We start from the raw sequence: 17,762 nt of genomic DNA, 5'->3' as shown, positions 1-17,762 counted from the left end.
CACATCCTTCTATATGCTTTAAATCATCTCTAGGTTACTCATAATACCTAATACGATGCAAATGCTATGCAAATAGTTGTTATATTGTGGTTTTAGTTGTATTCTTTTTTATTGTATTTTTGGAGATTTTTAAAAATTTTGGCCCATGGTTGAATTTGCAGGTACAGAGGGCCAACTGGACTATCCTATCCACTTACTCTGCTTTGGGGTCACTCTGCTTTCTTGACCAATTAGTCTACCAATAATTTCATATGAAGAAAAAAGTAAATGTGTTAATGCTAAACATGTACCAGAAATTCTGTTAAAGTCTATAAATGTACCCTAGGAAGAAAGGACAGGGAGAAGCTGAGTCATGGTAGGTCGAATAATTTCCCACCCCCCAAAAGACATCCATGTCCTGAATCCCTGTGAATATGACCTTACATAGCAAAAAGGGCTTTGCAAATGCACTTAAGCATTGGGGCAGGAGTTACCTTGAGTGGATTTTCTGGGTAGCCCCAAGGCAATCATAGGGTTCTTTATTAAAGAGGAGGAGGCATTAGGAGAAGGTGAGGGACAGAAACTCCCCTCTGGCCTCCAGAAGGAAGGCAGCCCTGCCACACCTTGACTTTAGTCCAGTGAGACCTCTGACCTCCAGAGCTATAAGATGACAAATGTGTGTTGTAAGCAACTAAATTTGTGGCCATTTGTTTGACCAGCTATGGGAACTACGTGGAATAGGGTAAAAAGGTCCTCAGACAATGAAGCACATCTGGCACAGTGTTATGCCAGTTCTTTGTGCCTATCATTCTGATCCTGACTTTGTTTATAAACAAAAGCACTTTAACATCTGGTGAATTCATGTTTTTTTCTTTTAAAACTATAAGATTAATTGCAAGTATTTCACTACTTATTTCCTGCCCAAAATAAGAGCTGAGAGTATGAAGGTGGCAGATAAATTGGATTCGGAAGGGATTTAAGCCCACAGCTGTGTCAAGCACAACCGTGATCCCCTCCCCATACAAGAACACCTGAGTCTGGGAGAAGGGGCCACAGTTCACCAAGTTCACCAGAGGTATAGCCCTCTTCTCCGTGTGTGTCCCGTAGACTAAATCATTGTGGCCTGGACATAACTGGCTGTGGTTTCCTTGCATTTGCACTGATGGGCAATGCACGCCTGACACACCTGAGCCTGAGCCTGAACCCCTTGGAGGATGATGGGATGAAGCTTCTGTGTGAGGCCATGAGGGAACCATCTTGTCAGCTGCAGGACCTGGAGTGAGTTCCCTGTGGGGGCTGGGAACCAACTTTTCCATGTTGGGGGTCCTTAAAAGATCAAGAGACTGGAACCAAAAACTTCCAGACTCCATGAATACTCTTGCTTCAGTGGGTACTAGAGGTAAGCTGACATGTTGATGTCACCATGAGTGCAGAAAGGGCAGAGAAATTAATCTGAACAGGAACCCCAGACAGAAACTGAGTTCTGAGTCATCCTTGGTGCCTAGTCCCCATTCAGAGTCAGGAGGGGTTCGTGTTGCCTGAAATCTCCAGCTATTCAAATGAATATAGAAATAAGGAATGCTTTCTATCGCTAAATCTCTTTCCCTCCAGGACTCGCATCTCTTTCCCTCTGGGGCTCAAATTTCTTCATCCCCTTTTGGAATATTGCTATTTAATAGGAGTATTCAGCTCGGCACCTGTGGCTCAAGTGGCTAAGGTGCCAGCCACATACACCTAACGTGGCGGGTTCAAATCCAGCCCAGCCTGCCAAACAATGATGGCTGCAACCCCCCAAAAATAGCCGGGTGTTGTGGCGGGCACCTGTGGTGCCAGCTACTTGGGAGGCTGAGGCAGGAGACTCACTTGAGCCCAGGAGTTGAAGGTTGCTGTGAGCTGTGATGCCACAGCATTCTACCCAGGGGGACAGCTTGAGGCTCTGTCTCAAAAAAAAAAAAAAAAAAATGGGAGTATTCCGTCATTAACCAGACTCTAGAAAAATTAGAAGATTTCAATGAGTAGGGATGAGCATTCAGTCTCAAGTTGCCATCACCTTAGTAGTATGGATGTCTCCTGGGATTTTTTTCTAGATGCATACATGCATTGAATGTTTTACAAAGAATTAGTGATTAGCACACAATGCGGACACAGGACTCTGAACATTGTGTCTAAACCTCTTCTAATCTCCCACCACCACAAACCTTACCACAGTCTGTCTTTGGGGATATGCAGATTATAAAGGAAACAAGGTAGCCATTCCATTTAATTGGAGTTCCATGACAGTAACCATCTCTTAAACCTGCTCAAGCATAAGTCCAGTGTTTTAGTCAAAATAGCCCTATAGATCTTTTATGTACGTGGCAGTATTTTTATCAATTGCAAAGGTATGTCTAACAGATCCAAAAATGGGACTGTTTTGAGATCATTCCCTTCCCAGTAATGAAAGAAGTTGAATACAGATGATAGGTCACAAACTTCCGGTGCTCCTGAACGTTAACTCCTCTTTATTTTTAGTAAAGTGGTGTTTGAAGCCCTACTTCCACATGATATAGAAACCATCTTAGTCAGAGAGATCCTTTCTTTGGGGTCACGTTTAAGTGCAGTGTGACCAGTATGACAGGTTCTCCCTGTCATTGATCCGTGCTAGTGTCAAGACATGGTCATCCCCACCTGGTCTCCAGGTGGGAACCCACACAACAGACAACCTCCCATACCTCCCTCAGCCCCAGAGGGACATACCCCTTTGTGTTCAGTGTACTAAGGGCATGATAATAGGGGACAGGAAAGCTATTCCAGTCACTTCTACTCAGATAAACTGTCCAGCCATTATTGGGAACTTTTCTACCTGTCCCACGTGAGAATAGACATTAAACTGCTCCCCCCGGGCCCTCAGACTCTGTTTCAGTAACTTTTGTCACCTTTTCTCTTCCTCTCAGGACACTACCATCTTCTACTCATACTGCTTTCTCTCTTCTTCCCCTGTCATGGAGAGCTTGAAGCAAACTCCAAATGGCAAATAAACTCTTAAGTTTATTAAGAGTTTAATGGCAAATTAAACTCTTCTTCAGAAGAGTTCTTCCTAAAGAAGAACTCTTTTATTGCCTTTTATCTTCTTTAGATACCAAAAGGTATCTTCAGTCATACCAAACATCTCCCCCACCCTCCACAATCATCCCTTTCCTAAGCCAACAGATACCAGGCACACTAAGCCACTCCCAGTATGGACAGAACTGTCCCTTGTCAGGAAGGGATGAAGGGAATCCCCCACTCATAGTTCTAAACCTTCTCGCTGCAGCCCATGTTCCTCAGAAGTCACAAACCTACTCTTCCCCATGTCTCACAGGTTGGTGAGGTGCCAACTCACTGCCACGTGCTGCACAGATCTGTCCTATGTGATCTCAAGAAGCAAATACCTGAAGAGTTTGGATCTTGCTGCCAACACCCTGGGTGATAGTGGGGTCATGGTACTGTGTGAGGGGCTGACCCAGAAGAAGAGCTTGCTGACCAGACTCGGGTAACCACCTGCTGGGGTCACCTCTTTAGGGGTCAATCTCTGATGGGGGGCTACCCAAGCTTGACATTGATGTCCTCATTTTCATGCCTCCCTCAAGTGAGGCAGGATATAATGTGGGCAGTCACAGGTCTGGACGCAAGTCCCAGGTCCACACCTGTTTGAGATGAAGTAGCAAATGCTGGAGAGAGGCCTGGAGGTAGGAAGCCCTTAGGGTCCTCATTGCACACCCCTGTGTGCCAGGGTGGTGTTGAATGGTGGGAGTCCAGAGGTAACGAGCTTGGCTTCATCAGATACAGGCAAGAGCAAGTGATCACGCTGGTGGTTCTCAGCAGGGACTATTGTTCAGTCCCAAAAAGGAGTGAAGTGTGACACAGATACAACATGAATGAGCCTTGACCATGTGATGTTAAAGAAGCCAGTCACAGTCATGTGGTGTGAGTCTGTTCATAAGAGAGATCCAGAACTGTCACAAAGAGACAGAAAGTAGATTTAGGGGTCTCCAGGGCCAGAAGAGGGACTGCTTTGTGGCTGTAGGGTTTCCTTTTGGGTGACAAAAATGTTCTAGAACGATAAACAGGTGGTGATTGCACAGCACTGTGAACTACTCTAGAATGTGACATTTACTGCTATGTGTTAGTGTTGCACAAATGCTGCTTATAATCCACTGGGGGAGGTCATATTCCCGCTTTATTGAGTAAAGGGCTTAATCTGAGGACCCACTTCCTTCTCTGAGTCACACATTGAGCTCTTTGCCACTTCTTCATTCCCTCCACCTCTGTCTATGTGATCATGTCCCACCTTTAGCTGCTTTCATATTTGACTTCCAGGTTCTGTTATCTATATTAGTCCTAGAAATGCTCCCTCAGTTGTCTCTGCATAAGCGTGTTCACCTACAGATACTCCAAGCTTCAATGAACCCCATTCTCCACCCTGTCCACACCTGCGCTGAGATAGCTAAGAATGGCAGGACTGAAAAAATACAGGGCTGGGTGGGTATCACATGCAGTCAGTAGTCTTTGATGTAAATTTGTTTTCCATGTATTACAGTTTCTGGTTCACTTATTCCCCTACTTCCTGAAATAATGATTTCAAACAAGCTCCATTCTCTGGAGACATTTGGGGCTTGGCTTGTCATTCCTGGTACTTAAAAAAAAAATGACCTTACTACTGCTTTGAATAAATATGAAATCATTTAATTTGGAAAGCCAGTATGCCCCTCCTGTGACACTGAAGAAAGCATTCCTGTGGTGATTCACTTCACCCACATTAGAGGTTCGTTTCCTCCACATTAGGGGGCGGAGTCCCCACAGTCACTCCTCCAGTCACCTGCCTATGCAGCACTTTGTACTGTCATTAGTTTGCCTACCCTTTGCCCAATCCTCAGCCACCCAGCTGATATGTTCTGTCCTTATAAATGCTTAGATATCATTTTAGAAGCAAAACCACAAAGAATATAAGACTTCCTGCTGTCTCCATCATGCTTTCTAGCTATGGGTGGCTAAAACAAGTTGAGGGGCATCTCACAAACTACTTTATCACAAGAATTCCAAAATGCACACTTCTAGATGATTAAGACACTTAAAACCTTATACGTCGACCACCTGGTTTATTAGTGTTTTGCTGCTTCTGGCTGAACTATTTCATAGCAAGTTATGGATTTTTTTTAACATTCTGCCCCCCAAAATATCTCCGCATCTCCAAAATAGAACACTCCTATGCAATAGCATTGTTACAGGTAATGTCACCTGGCTTTCCATTGCTCTTCAGATAAAATCCTAAGTCCTTAATATGACCTAAAGTGTCCAGCCTTGCTTCACACCACTGTCTCTTTGCTCTGGATGTCTGTGTCTCAGCTGTGCCCACCACTTTCCACAGGTGCAGTGTGTGTGCAATTCCTCACATCCACAGGTATATTGATGCATCCTTCCTCCCTTCACCTGCACACTTGTCTCTGTCTTCTGAGTTTTAGAAAATGTCACTTTCTCTGCAAGTCTTTCTCCACCTTCCTTGTTCCTTTGTTCCTTTGTTACAAGTGTTCTCAGCCTTTAACGTTCTTCCTTTTCACTACTACAGTTTGAGTCATCTACCAGCTGTCCGAGTGAGAACCAAGAGTGGTGATTTCACCTGGGAATGCATTAGAAATGCAAATATCTGCATCCCTCCCCAGAATTACTATTTCAGGAACTCGGGACAGGCCCCACTACTGTTGGGGTTATTTTCTTTAATTTTTTAAAACATCAATGTGAAATTCACTTGGATTGATGAAGTCTCCATCATTGACCTTTGGGGTTATTTCTTGGGTGTCCTGAACCTGCAGGTTAGAGGCATGTGGGTTGACATCCGATTGCTGTGAGGTGCTTTCCTCAGCCCTCTCCTCCAACCAGCGGCTGACCAGCATAAACCTGGTGCAGAACAACTTCAGTCCAGACGGGATGATGAAGCTGTGCTCAGCCTTTGCATGTTCCATGTCTAATCTACAGATAATTGGGTAAGTCCTGTGAGATAAACTTTCTCTTAGTATCTTATTATCAGAGAAGTAGTTTATGATGGCAGAAGAGAACATGGCTTGGTGACCACATATTTGTTCAACCAATGATTTGAACACTATCCTGAAGGCCAAGGACACCAGGATTTGGGAGACAGAGGCAAGGCACTTGATACGGAGCTTGTTTTCAGGGGGGTTGGGGAGGATAAAGAGCTAGCAATACAAGTGTTTATGCCCACTTATGCCAACTAGAATTGCAAAACTAGCTATTTTGCTTTTGGCTATATGCCCAAAGGAATTGAAAGTAGGAACTCGAAGAGAGATTTACACACCCATGCTCTTAGCAGCATAATTCACAGTAACAGCCAAGAGGTCGAAGCAACCCAGGTGTTCATGGCCAAGTGAGTAAACAGAATGTAGTATATGCATACGGTGGAATTTTATTCAGCCTTAAAAAGGGAAATTCTAAGACCTGCTACAATATATATGATCTTTGAGGGTCATTATGCCAAGTGAAATAAGCCAGTCACAGAGACATGTGCTGTATGATTCCATACACATGTGGTACCTAGAATAGTCAAATTTATAGAGACAAAGTAAAATGGTGCTTTCCAGGGGAGGCAGGGAGGAAGATTGGGGAATTGTTTAGTGGGTACAAGGTTTAGTTTCACAAGATGAAAAGAGTTGTAAAGATGAATGGTAGTAAACTATACAACAATATGACTAATTAACATTACACTCAAAAATAGCCAGTGGCCAGGCATGGTGCCTCATGTGTATAATCTCAACAGTTTGTGAGGTCAAGGAGGGAAGATCACTTGAGCGTAGGAGTTTGTAGACTAGCCTGAACATGTCTCTCTAAAATTATAGAGATATAACATAGCCAGATCCTGTCTTTATAAAATTAAAAATTGGCTACTGTAATGGTCCATGCCTGTAATCCTAATACTATAGGAGGTCAAGGCAGGAGGATTCCTTGAGCCTCGGGAGTTTTGGATCAGTCTAAGCAAGAGCAAGGCCCTGTCTCTACTGAAAATAGAAAAACTAGGCAGGTATCATGGAGGGCACCTTTAGCCTTAGCCACTCAGGAGGCTGAGGCAGGAGGATCACTTGATTTCAAGAGTTTGAAGTTGCTGTGAGCTATGACACTCCACTCTAGCCTAGAGTAAGACAGTGAGACTGACCCAAAAAAAAAAAAAATTTTTTTTTAAACTGGCCACGCATGGCAACATGTGGCTGTAGTCCCAGCTCCTTGGGAGGCTGAGAAAAGAGGGTATCCTTCAGCCCAGGAATTTGAAGTTATAGTGACCTATGATCTCCAGCCTCAGAAACAGAACAGGACCCTACCCCTGAAACAAAGATAGCTATTTTTGTTTGTATTATGTATTTTACCACAATTAAACATTTATTTAAGATTATTGCAGGTAGTAAATGCAAAGAAGGAAACTGAATAGAATATAGGACTAATTTAGGTTTCATAGTCAGGTGTTCTCACTAAGAAACAGATAACTGAGTCCTCCAGAGCAAAGGAAGCTGTGTAAAGATCCAAAGAATGGGGCCTCTTCTGGCTGAGAGAGGTTGGAAGGCAAAGACTCAAAGACCAGCCGACCTGGAGTAAGAAGAGCAGGAACACTGGCGAAAGATGAAGTTGACAAGACAATTACTATATGGCCATCCTATTCCACACTTATGTAGATAAAAGGACTGCAAAGAGTCAAATACAAACATGTAGCGTACATCCCCAAATAACCAAAAAGTGACAGGAGGGCCTCCTTCCATCAGAGGATGAATGAACAAAATGTGGCATATCCTTACAATGGCAAACCATTTAGCTGTGGAAAGGAACACAGTACTGACACAATGTGGATGGACCTTGATGATGTCATGCTCACTGAAGGAAACCAGGCATAGAAGATCACCCACTGTGAGTCCACTGGTGTGAAATGTCCAGAGTGGGTAAATCCACAGAAGACAGAGTGGGGAAGGGGAGCAAAAAAGTTTAATTGGTACAGGATTTCCCTGGGGGAAGATGAGAATGTTCTAGAACTAGATAGATGGTAGATGCATAGCACACTGGCTGTACTAAATGCTGTTGAACTGCTTGCTTTAAATGGTTCAATTTGCATGGTGTGACTTAATATACTATAGTATCATATATATACTACAGATGCACATGTTCTGTCTTCCAAGAAGCAGGTGGTATTTTTCCCCTGTCATATTCCTTACCCCATGAAGACTACAGATATCAGATTTTCCAGCACTATCTTCAAGCCACTTAGGAGTGGAGGGAAAGGTGGCATGACATAGTCCTTGGCTATGTGTCCAAGATCAAGTCTAAATTCTTTCAGCACTTACCAGTCCTGTGTATGGAGGAAACCATCCCAGTGATGAGAGAAATAAAAGTGTGTGTTCTCTCTCTCAGGCATGGATTCACCCTTAGACTTAAGTGATTTCCCACAAGGTTGCATACAGGCAGCCATCACCCTGCAACATGCTTTTGAACCACTAAGTAGGTCTTAGGAGCTGACAACAAATACAATCTCATGGAAAGTGCAACCTAGCAAAGGATCTAGACAAGACCAAGTCTATGAAGGAAAAGGGCATGATTTGAGGATATAGGACAGTGAGTCTGAGGTCTGGAGGTTTTAGGAAGGGCTCCTTGCAAGATGGGGCATTTTAAGTTGAGACTTATGTATCTGGGGGTTTAACCATCTATGAGTGAAGACCTGAGCTGAATTTTCCCTTTAACTTCTTGCCCTGGACCATGTCTGGAACCAAGTTGCAAGAGAGGACCTTTGATGGGCCCATTGCCCATTCCCCACCTGTAAAATGGGGATGAGCCTGTCTCTACTTAAACACCTGTTCTTTTCTCCTCTCCTGGAATATACAAAAGTGGGGACTTCACCTTGCCTATCACTGCACAGTGAGCCCTCAATCCTATTGATATGTTCTTAGAAACTGCAATTTTAAGTGAAACTGCCTATAAATGAAGCCAATATTGTCCCCATAACACAACATTGCCAAAAGAAATACTGTTAGAGAACCTCCTGGATATCATTCTGCTTAAAGTCACAGCTCCAAGAGCATATTGACTGTTTAGGAAGGACTTCCTGTACCTCCACACCCCACAAAAGAACCTAGAATAAAGCCAGTGCTCAAGAAGGAATAGTGAACAAATGAGATAATCATAGCTGCCTCCTGAAACCGCCTGCAGAAGCTTGACATGATGTCTGACACATCTCTTCACGGTATGGATTTACTTTTCCTTTTTTTTTTTTTTTTTTTCCTGAGACAGTCTTACTTTACCGCCCTCAGAGTGCTGTGGCATCACAGCTCACAGCAACCTCCAACTCCTGGGCTTAGGTAATTCTCTTGACTCAGGTCTCGAGTAACTGGGACTACAGGCGCCCGCCCCAATGCCCGACTATTTTTTTGTTGTTGTTACAGTTTGGTCGGGGCCGGGTTCGAACCTACCACCCTCTGTATATGGGGCCGGCGCCCTACCCACTGAGCCACAGGCGCTGCCCTGGATTTACTTTTCTATAGGGAATATGCTACTGGTGGTCCCGGGCTTATAAGATAGATTCTATAGGTTCTTAAGTTGAATGAGTATGTAGGTTAGAACAGGTACATTTACCAATTGCCTGTAACAGCCTCTGTAAGTGTGAGTTGAGTTGGATGTCTGTAACTTGTCAGGGAGTACCTGTACTGCCCCTTCAATGTACAAGAAGGGCTTAAGATCCTCAATGGGGGTTCTAGGAATTCTGAGGAAGAAGTCCAAAATAGTGTGAGCACTGAGTCCACCTTCTCCCTCCCCAGGCTATGGAAGTGGCAGTTTCCTGCACAAATACAGAAGCTGTTGCAGGAGGTGCAGCTGCTCAAGCCCCATGTCATTGTCGATGGCAACTGGTACTCTTTTGATAAGGAGGACCGGTACTGGTGGAAGAACTGAAGCCTTGGAAACCCTCCCTACCCCCACTGGCTCTGATCGAGGGACTTTGAAAGGCCAGCTGTCCTGGGAGCTGTTCCTCGGAAATGAAGAGTGAGTTCTCATTCTCTCCAAGCCCTGGTGGCAGTGGTCCTTATGTGCCCAATATAACTTGGTTACTGCACTCAAGGGCTGGTGACTTTCATCTCACAGGACCTCAGTATCTGAAATGTCTGTCCCACCTCAGAGCATATAGAGAATCAAATAAAAACACTGAGCATCTAAAAAAATCAAATAGTCCTCACTGGGGTCGGGGAGATACAATTTAACATCAAAGAGGTTGGGAGGGCTTAGATTCTCAAAAGTGGCTCCCAAATTTGGACAACTCACCTGAATATCAAAGGGTGATGTGACTGTCATTCAGTATTTGAGCTGCAGACACAAAACCAAACTTATGGCTTAGTATAATAGAGAACTAGTTGTTTGGGGGAAACCCCAAGACAATATAAACACCCACCCCCAAAACTGAGACAGGGTCAAACCAAAGACTCCAACAGGTCCAGCTTGAGTTTATTAAAGGTCACAAGGTGGCCACTTGGTCCTGGGTGACAACAGGACTTTGTTCCATAGGACCCTCCTACATGCAAAATCCACACCTGCTCCCCCTTGGTGTTACCTTAAATCCCTTCTGGATAAGTGGCTCAGAGCCTGGACATGGTTATCATTGCTTGGTCACAGCAAAACAGATGGTACATATGCATTACTGTCATGTGTGGTCACACAACCCATGTCACATTAGTTTTCACTGGCTGGGGACTTCAGTATTACAACTAGCTAACAGGACAGTGGTGTAGCTCTGAAGCAGTCAGGGCCCATGTGAGCCAACCATTTCGGGGCAAGAAAGTGCTGGGACTCTTTCCAACCAGTAGTTATCTTGGCACCTGCCCAGCTGTCTGCATGTCACTTTTGCTGAGTGTACTGGGCCAGTATGGTGTGGAACCTGCATCTCCCCTCCCCAGTCCCCCTTCCTCCACCAACAGTCTCCAAGCAGAACAGGCTTCTGATCTTCATAGCTAGAGATTTAGGGATGTTGTGGGGTTTGGAGTTGAAATTGACAGGGTGGACGTGGACCTGTGGTTACTCAGGTGTGCTGATCAGCACTCACAGATGTTCATTGCCTGAATTTGAGAAGCAGAGGGCAGCTGTTGGTTGCCTGAAGGAAGCAGTTTCTCTGAGGCAAGCTGTCTTGAACCTGCTGTAGGGACTGAAGTCTGTACCTACTTGTTACAGTGGCTTCTAGGAGTGATGGGTCTGTTTCTAGAAGAGCAAAAAAACTGTGTTTTTACCAATACAGCTTTTACACTTTATTGTATTCCTCGACTCATGATGACACCTAATACATAGCCCTTGTGTATGCAGGCTCCAAGCACTATAAATTAATTCATTCAGTCTTCACAATGCCCCAAAGCTGGGTATATTTTTTTCCCCTCCGTCTTATAGATGAGAAAATTGAGGTGCAAGAAGTTTAAAAATGTATAGCCGAAAAAAGAGCTGCCATTCAAACCCAGGAACTCTACTTCTGGGGTCCATTCTCCCTTTTTTTAGCTCTTTATTTTTAATTATGGCTATACAATCGTTCTGTGTCCTTATGGAGTAGTCATAGCCTGTGTGATCAAATCAGGACAGGTTTCTTCTTTTCTTTTTTAAGATAGTCACACTTGGTCACCCATGCTAGAGTGCTAGAGTGCTGTAGTGTTATAGCTCCCAGCACCTCAAACTCTTAGGCTCAGGTGATCCTCTGGCCTCAGAATCCTAAGTAGCTGGAACTACAGGTACCCACCACCACACCTGACTAGTTTTTCTGTTTTTTAATACAGACACACTTTCATTCTTGCTCAGGGTGTTCTCAAGATCCTGCGCTCAAGCAATACATCTGCCTCAGCCTCCCAGAGTGCTGGGATTACAGGTGTAAGCCTCTTTCAGTTATTTTCAAACACAAACTTTAACTGTGCCCCACAAGCCCTCTTGTGCCTGCACACACTAGCTCTCACCTAGAGCCCATTCTCTTACCTGGAATGTTTTCTTCCAAATATACATTGACTTCGTATGTTGTTCATTGTGCTGCATGTGAATCCATAACTCAAGCATCTTTCAAACCTGGAAACTACTTAGGCTTGTCCTTGGCCATAGTGTCACAGCATACGGCAACCTCTAATTCTTGGGCTCAAGTGATCCTCTTGCACAGCCTCCTGAATAGCTGTGATTATAGGCACCCGTAATAATGAAAAGTTTGTCAGGTGTGGGCAAAAGGTCGGACCTGCCTTTTATTTGTGCTTGTATTAGAATTATCTTGTCATCTTGGCAGGAACAGTTACATGGTCTGGGAGAATTAGTTTATATAAAATGCTTGGACATCGGGCCAGTGTGACCTAGTTTGGCACAAGTGAGGGTGCCAAAGTCTTAAGTTGGACAGTCCAGGAACATGTAACTGACATACAGATGGGGTCTGATAGCTACCACTGATGCTTGTTAAATACTACTAAAGCAGTACTATTCTAGCCTTTTTAAAGCTATGACTTTACAACTAAAAACAATGCCTTGTGTCCAGTGGATTAACTCAAACACTGCCCCCCATCTACTCCCCAACTTTTACTATGTATCATTCCCTTTGTAAAATTATAGCCTAAAAGGAAAGGTCAATGGAAGAAGCCAAGTTTTTAAAAACATTTAGGGATAGTCTTGCTGCCTTGAGCTCTGGGCTGAAGCAATCCTCCTACCTCAGTCACCTGATTAGCTGGGGCTGCAGGCACAGCCATTGTCCCCAGTGTTGCATGTTTGATTCAGATCTGTGTTCATATCCTGGTTCTTCTAAATGCTTTTTTGTGACAGACAAATGTCAGCCTCCATGGGCTTTTGATTTCTAATCTGTAAAACAGGAAAGCTCATACCTACCTCATAGGGTCAGTCCGAAAAGGAAGTGAGTTTCCAGGAAGCTGCTCTCACAGTGGCTGGAACATTCACTCCACCAATATTAAGAACCCACTGGGATCAGTTGTCTATTGCTTTTTCACATCACTTACATACTTAGCAGCTTTAAGCAGCAAACATTTTTGAATCCAGGTCAGACTGAAGTGGATCCTCTGCCTCGGTCTCCCTCACCCTATCATACAGGCTGGCCCCTCTCACTGGAGTAGGACTTCCCTCTAGCCCAGCAGAACAATGAACGTCGGACCCCTGGTCTGCCCAGTTCAGAGAGCTGCGTGCCTTAGACATCTCCCTTTAAAGAGGCCTGATCTGAGAAGTTTGATCTGAACAAAATGGTAAAAACAGTAATTCGCTGACCAGGATCCTAAAAACAATTTACTCTGCACCACCCCTACTATAGTCTTCATGAGCCATCCTTTTCTGAGTAACTCAAAATGTTTGCTAGACAAGGAAGCTCATCTCCGAGACAGCCCCCAACCTGCCTGCCATACACACACACAGCCAGAGTCAGTGCTGCCCTAGATTTAGCCTGAGGCCTGGCTAAAGTCAGATTAGTGCACCAGTGGGGAGGTAGGAATGGGGAGTGACCGCTTAATAGTTACAAGATTCCTCATTAGTTTGATGTAAGCATTCCAAATTGTATAAAAAATCAACACATCATACCCCACAAATGCATAAATGTATTCATGATTTATGTGTATATATCTTTTAATAAAAAGAAAAATTAAAAAGTCACAAAGTTCCCTTTGAGATGAAAATGTTCTGGAATTGGAGGTTATAGTTGTGAATGGCTGTGAATTCAACACTGTGAATGTACCAAATGCCACTGAATTGTGCGCTTTAAAGGGAGTTAATTCCATGTTACATGAATGTTACTTTAGTAAACAAAGTCCATCTAACTCAAACCCACCCCTTGAAACGCCATGCCTGGTTAACATCCTCTCCCTTGTTTCATCTGAGCCCATCTCTGCTTTTCTCACACGTTGCAGTTCTGGAGAATCCAGGCGGTGGCAGAAGAGAGCTGGCAGAGACCCACGTTTTCTTAGGGGTCCCCAGGGAAGGTTTGGTTGAGCATTACCTTTTTCTTAGTTTTATTATGGGTTAATGTGAGGGTACATCTGATTGGGTTGCATTATTTGCATTTGTAAGGTAAAGTCCAAATGGTAGTTGAGTGGTTCACTCCTACATTGTGCCAGGTAGCTGGGAACTAATCAAGAATCCCCTTTCCCCTTTCTTGAATTTGTTTTTCTCTGGTGTGGGCCTGTAGTAGTTGATCTACTTTCAGATTAGTACTGACCACATGAGGTGCTTATTTTTCCATTCTTGAACATTAGGAAAATGTTCTACAAATCCATCCAGGTAAATACAAAAGATGCAAGGTCTTCATCTTTTTTATGACAATGCACCTGCAGATCCATAGCTCCCAGTGTGCTCCCTAATACCCTGGATCCAACATACAAGATACTATTTTCATCCCTCATCCAGCAGAAGGAAGCTAGTGGGGTGGTGAGCGCAGTAGCTTCAGCCCAGGTTTGGGCTGAGCAGTAGAAATGTCTGGGCCAGTCCTGGTGTTTGTGGCACCAGGAGGCTGAGAGTTAGCCAAGTGGGAAAGGAACAGGGGAGCTGTCCCTGAGACTGCAGGACATGGAACAAGAGCGAATTTAGATTCTGGTGAGATGAGGCTGTGGTGGAGGCTTCCTTGATTTGAGAACCAGCATGTTGGACTGTACCTGGGAGATCGTGTAATGGTTCTACCAACATCCCCAGTGTGTAGTAGGGCTGCACTCCCAGGTCTTAGAAAGTCAGGTGTGGCTCTGTGCTTTGCTGGGGGGATAGACTGTGAGCAGAAGAGGTGACTGTCACTTCTGGTGTGAGATCTCAAGATGGGTAGACACTTTGCTGAGCTGTCCTGGCCTAATGAGTGATGGGTGATGGTGAGTCCCCAAAAGTCAATAGCAAGAAGCAGAGCCCCCAGCAGCCCCTGAGCTATGAGGATGATTTGCAGCATAACTTGCCCTGTCCTGACAGTTGGGGAGGGAGGGTTGCAAACTCAAATGGAACACAGGAACCCAGCCACAAAGCTGCTGGGTCAGGAGGTCTGGGTTGGAGCCTGAGAATTTGCTTTCTAACGTGTTCCAGGTAATGCCAGTGCCAGTGCAAAGGCCACACTTGAAGAACTGCAGGGATGAAGCAGACAAACTTAGGTGCTGTGGGCTACAGCAAAATTCACATGTTGAAGCCTAATCCCTAGTTAGATGATAGGAGGTGAGGCTTTTGGGAGGTGAGAGGAGGATCCCTCATGAGTGGGATTAGTGCCCTTGTAAGTGACACAAGAGGGATGTTCTCTGCCATGTGAGCAGGCAGCTGTCTGCAAGCCAGGCAGAAAGCCCTCCTCAGACACCAATTGTGCCGGCACCTTGATCTTGGACTTCCAATAATGCATATAGATGGAGCTGAGCTCCTCTGAGACCCGGGACGGGGCGGGGGTGGGGGGGGTGGGAGTGGGGGCGCAAAGGGTGTCTGTCCATGGTGCTGAGGAATCTGACCCACCCCTACCCACAGGCACTGGAAGATGCAGAATCTGCTGATAACAGTCCATGAGAGAGATGAAATCATTGGGGCCAGAGACAACTCCCTCCATGCCCACATCCTCTCTGGAGGGATGTAGAAGGGATAAGATGGGTGGATGTATGCCATCTACCAGGAACACAGAGACACAGACCTACAGAAATACAACACATGCATATACATGAACCTGGGCACAAAGATAGACACATGCACACACAGACAGACGGGTATGTACAAGCATATATGGACACATGTACAGAGATGCAGCTCCTGTACACACATGTACACATGCATACACTCACACATGGACATGTGTGCACACACACAGGCACTTCTCTAAGGACAGCCAAGTGCACGGCAGTCCCAGACACTCATGTTTCGTGACTAAATTCAGAAGACACTGTGTGTTACAATCTACCCAATCCTCTCCACCCAAGGTGCACAGAAGCACAACCAAAGACTATGGTGGGTGGCTGGTTTTAGATTCATCCATCAACAAAATCTTGATTCAGCCCCCTCTGTGTGCCAAGTACTATTCTACATATTAGAAAACTCAAATCCAGGCTCGGCGCCTATGGCTCAAGCAGCTAAGGCACCAGCCACATACACCTGAGCTGGCAGGTTTGAATCCAGCCCGGCCCCACCAAACAATGACGGCTGCAACCAAAAAATATCCAGGCATTGTGGCGGGCGCCTGTAGTCCCAGCTACTTGGGAGGCTGAGGCAGATTGCTTGAGCCCAGGAGTTGGAAGTTGCTGTGAGCTGTGATGCCACTGCACTTGGGGCGACAGCTTGAGGCTCTGTCTCAAAAAAAAAAATAAAAAGAAAACTTGAATCCAGTGTCTTCCCAAGTTACTTGAACCCAGGACCCCACTTTCTTCAAATGCATTAATATTCCCTGGAACTACACTCTCCAGGGCATCATCTGGGAAATGGGGATATATGGAATAAACATTCCTGGGTGAATGATGTCCTCAGGCTGGACGGTAAGAGGAGTGGAGGTCTCCCATTCCCCAATACTGCCTCCACACCCACCCCTGGGATCCTCTCTTGTCCCTTCCATCCTGGGCTATATGTCACCCCTCCCACCCTCCATGAGGGCAAAGCCTGTGCCTTTGAGGTCACTGCCCTGTCCCTACACTTAGCAGAGCCATTGGCACTGTTAAGTGCTCAGTAAAGACTGCCCAACCTCACCTGGACATCGGGTAAGTGCTAGAGAGCAGGAACACCTAAGTGCACAAATAAATTGATAAATGACACCATGTGACATCAAAGCACGTCAGGTGCCTGATCCGGTGCAGGCTGAACTGTTAATTGTAAAGTGGGGGACCCCAGTGCCTCATCCCATCATGCTCAAAGGAGGAAAACCAGGGTCAGAGAGGTGAGTTCACTGGTGCAGGGTCACATAGCCTACATGCCAGGCAGGGCAGAGGCTGGCCCTGAATCTATCTCATTCTGGGGTGTCACTGCCACCATGCCTTCTGGTCAGAACACCCATCTACTACCTTCCACCAGAGCAGCAGGCCCATCCCTCCTGCCCCAGGCTCCAAAGGTCTCCCAGGCCTGCTCGCTTTCAAGGGGTGACCTAGAGCAGGAAGCAATGTCCTCTTAGTTTTGGCTAACCTACATCCACACCAAGCCCCCTCCTTGAAAGTAACCTGAGTTTCAGAAATTGAACACTAACACCAATTAGCCCAGAAGGCAACAGCCACTGGACAGAGTGCTCTTCCAACCTCCAACTACTCAGCTCCTCAGCCCACACCCCTCTCAGCCATCCCTGGCCTTGACTTTAGAGGTCCCAGGGTAGGCATAACCTTGCCCACCAACTCCTCTCTGCTACAAAACCCCCTTTCCTCACAAGTCACCTCCTACATGATCACAGCTGTTCACCCAGGCTGAAAAATACCCCTTTGGGGGCTTCTGCTGCAGCCCCTAAGGCCCCAGGAACGTGGGTCCTCAGAAGCTGGAATTGGCCTCAGGGGAGGGCCACATGTGACCCAGCCGCAGGACTCACCTGGGGGTACGGGTGGGAGGGTGAGGCCGGGGACCAAGTCAGCTGGGCAGGGAGTGCCGGTGCCAGGCACAGTGGAACGGGCGCCTGGCAGCTACCACGGAGACCCCACCCCCCTTCTCCCGGGCTCATCCAACCGGCCCTGCAGCATAAATAGTGCTGGCCCTCTGCTGGCCTGTGTCCTCCCTAGAAACCAAGCCCAGCGTGGCTGCAGGCCACAAGCTGTGGGAGGGAAGACACTCAGCCCCGCGGCCCCTACCCGCCTCCCTCCCATACTCAAGAACCAGGCCAGCCG

General features: G+C 45.9%; 1 protein-coding gene across 1 annotated transcript in view; it reads left to right on the top strand.

Moving 5' to 3' along the window:
- The window catches only part of NLRP5 (NLR family pyrin domain containing 5), a gene marked incomplete at its 5' end in the record, with an annotated part of 31,708 nt that extends 21,781 nt beyond the window's left edge, over nucleotides 1-9,927 (top strand). Inside the window, 4 exons of the mRNA XM_012808545.1 lie at nucleotides 1,087-1,257; nucleotides 3,320-3,490; nucleotides 5,808-5,978; nucleotides 9,795-9,927. Of these exons, the coding sequence (XP_012663999.1) occupies nucleotides 1,087-1,257; nucleotides 3,320-3,490; nucleotides 5,808-5,978; nucleotides 9,795-9,927 (646 nt within the window). The remainder of the gene's footprint in view (nucleotides 1-1,086; nucleotides 1,258-3,319; nucleotides 3,491-5,807; nucleotides 5,979-9,794) is intronic.
- Nucleotides 9,928-17,762: the final 7,835 nt, after the last annotated feature.

This window comes from Otolemur garnettii, unplaced genomic scaffold, assembly GCF_000181295.1.
Source record: "Otolemur garnettii isolate 467f Iridium unplaced genomic scaffold, OtoGar3 scaffold00091, whole genome shotgun sequence".
Taxonomy (NCBI): Eukaryota; Metazoa; Chordata; class Mammalia; order Primates; family Galagidae; genus Otolemur; species Otolemur garnettii.
The sequence above is the reverse complement of the archived record's forward strand: the minus strand, read 5'-3'. Positions and strand labels throughout refer to the sequence as shown.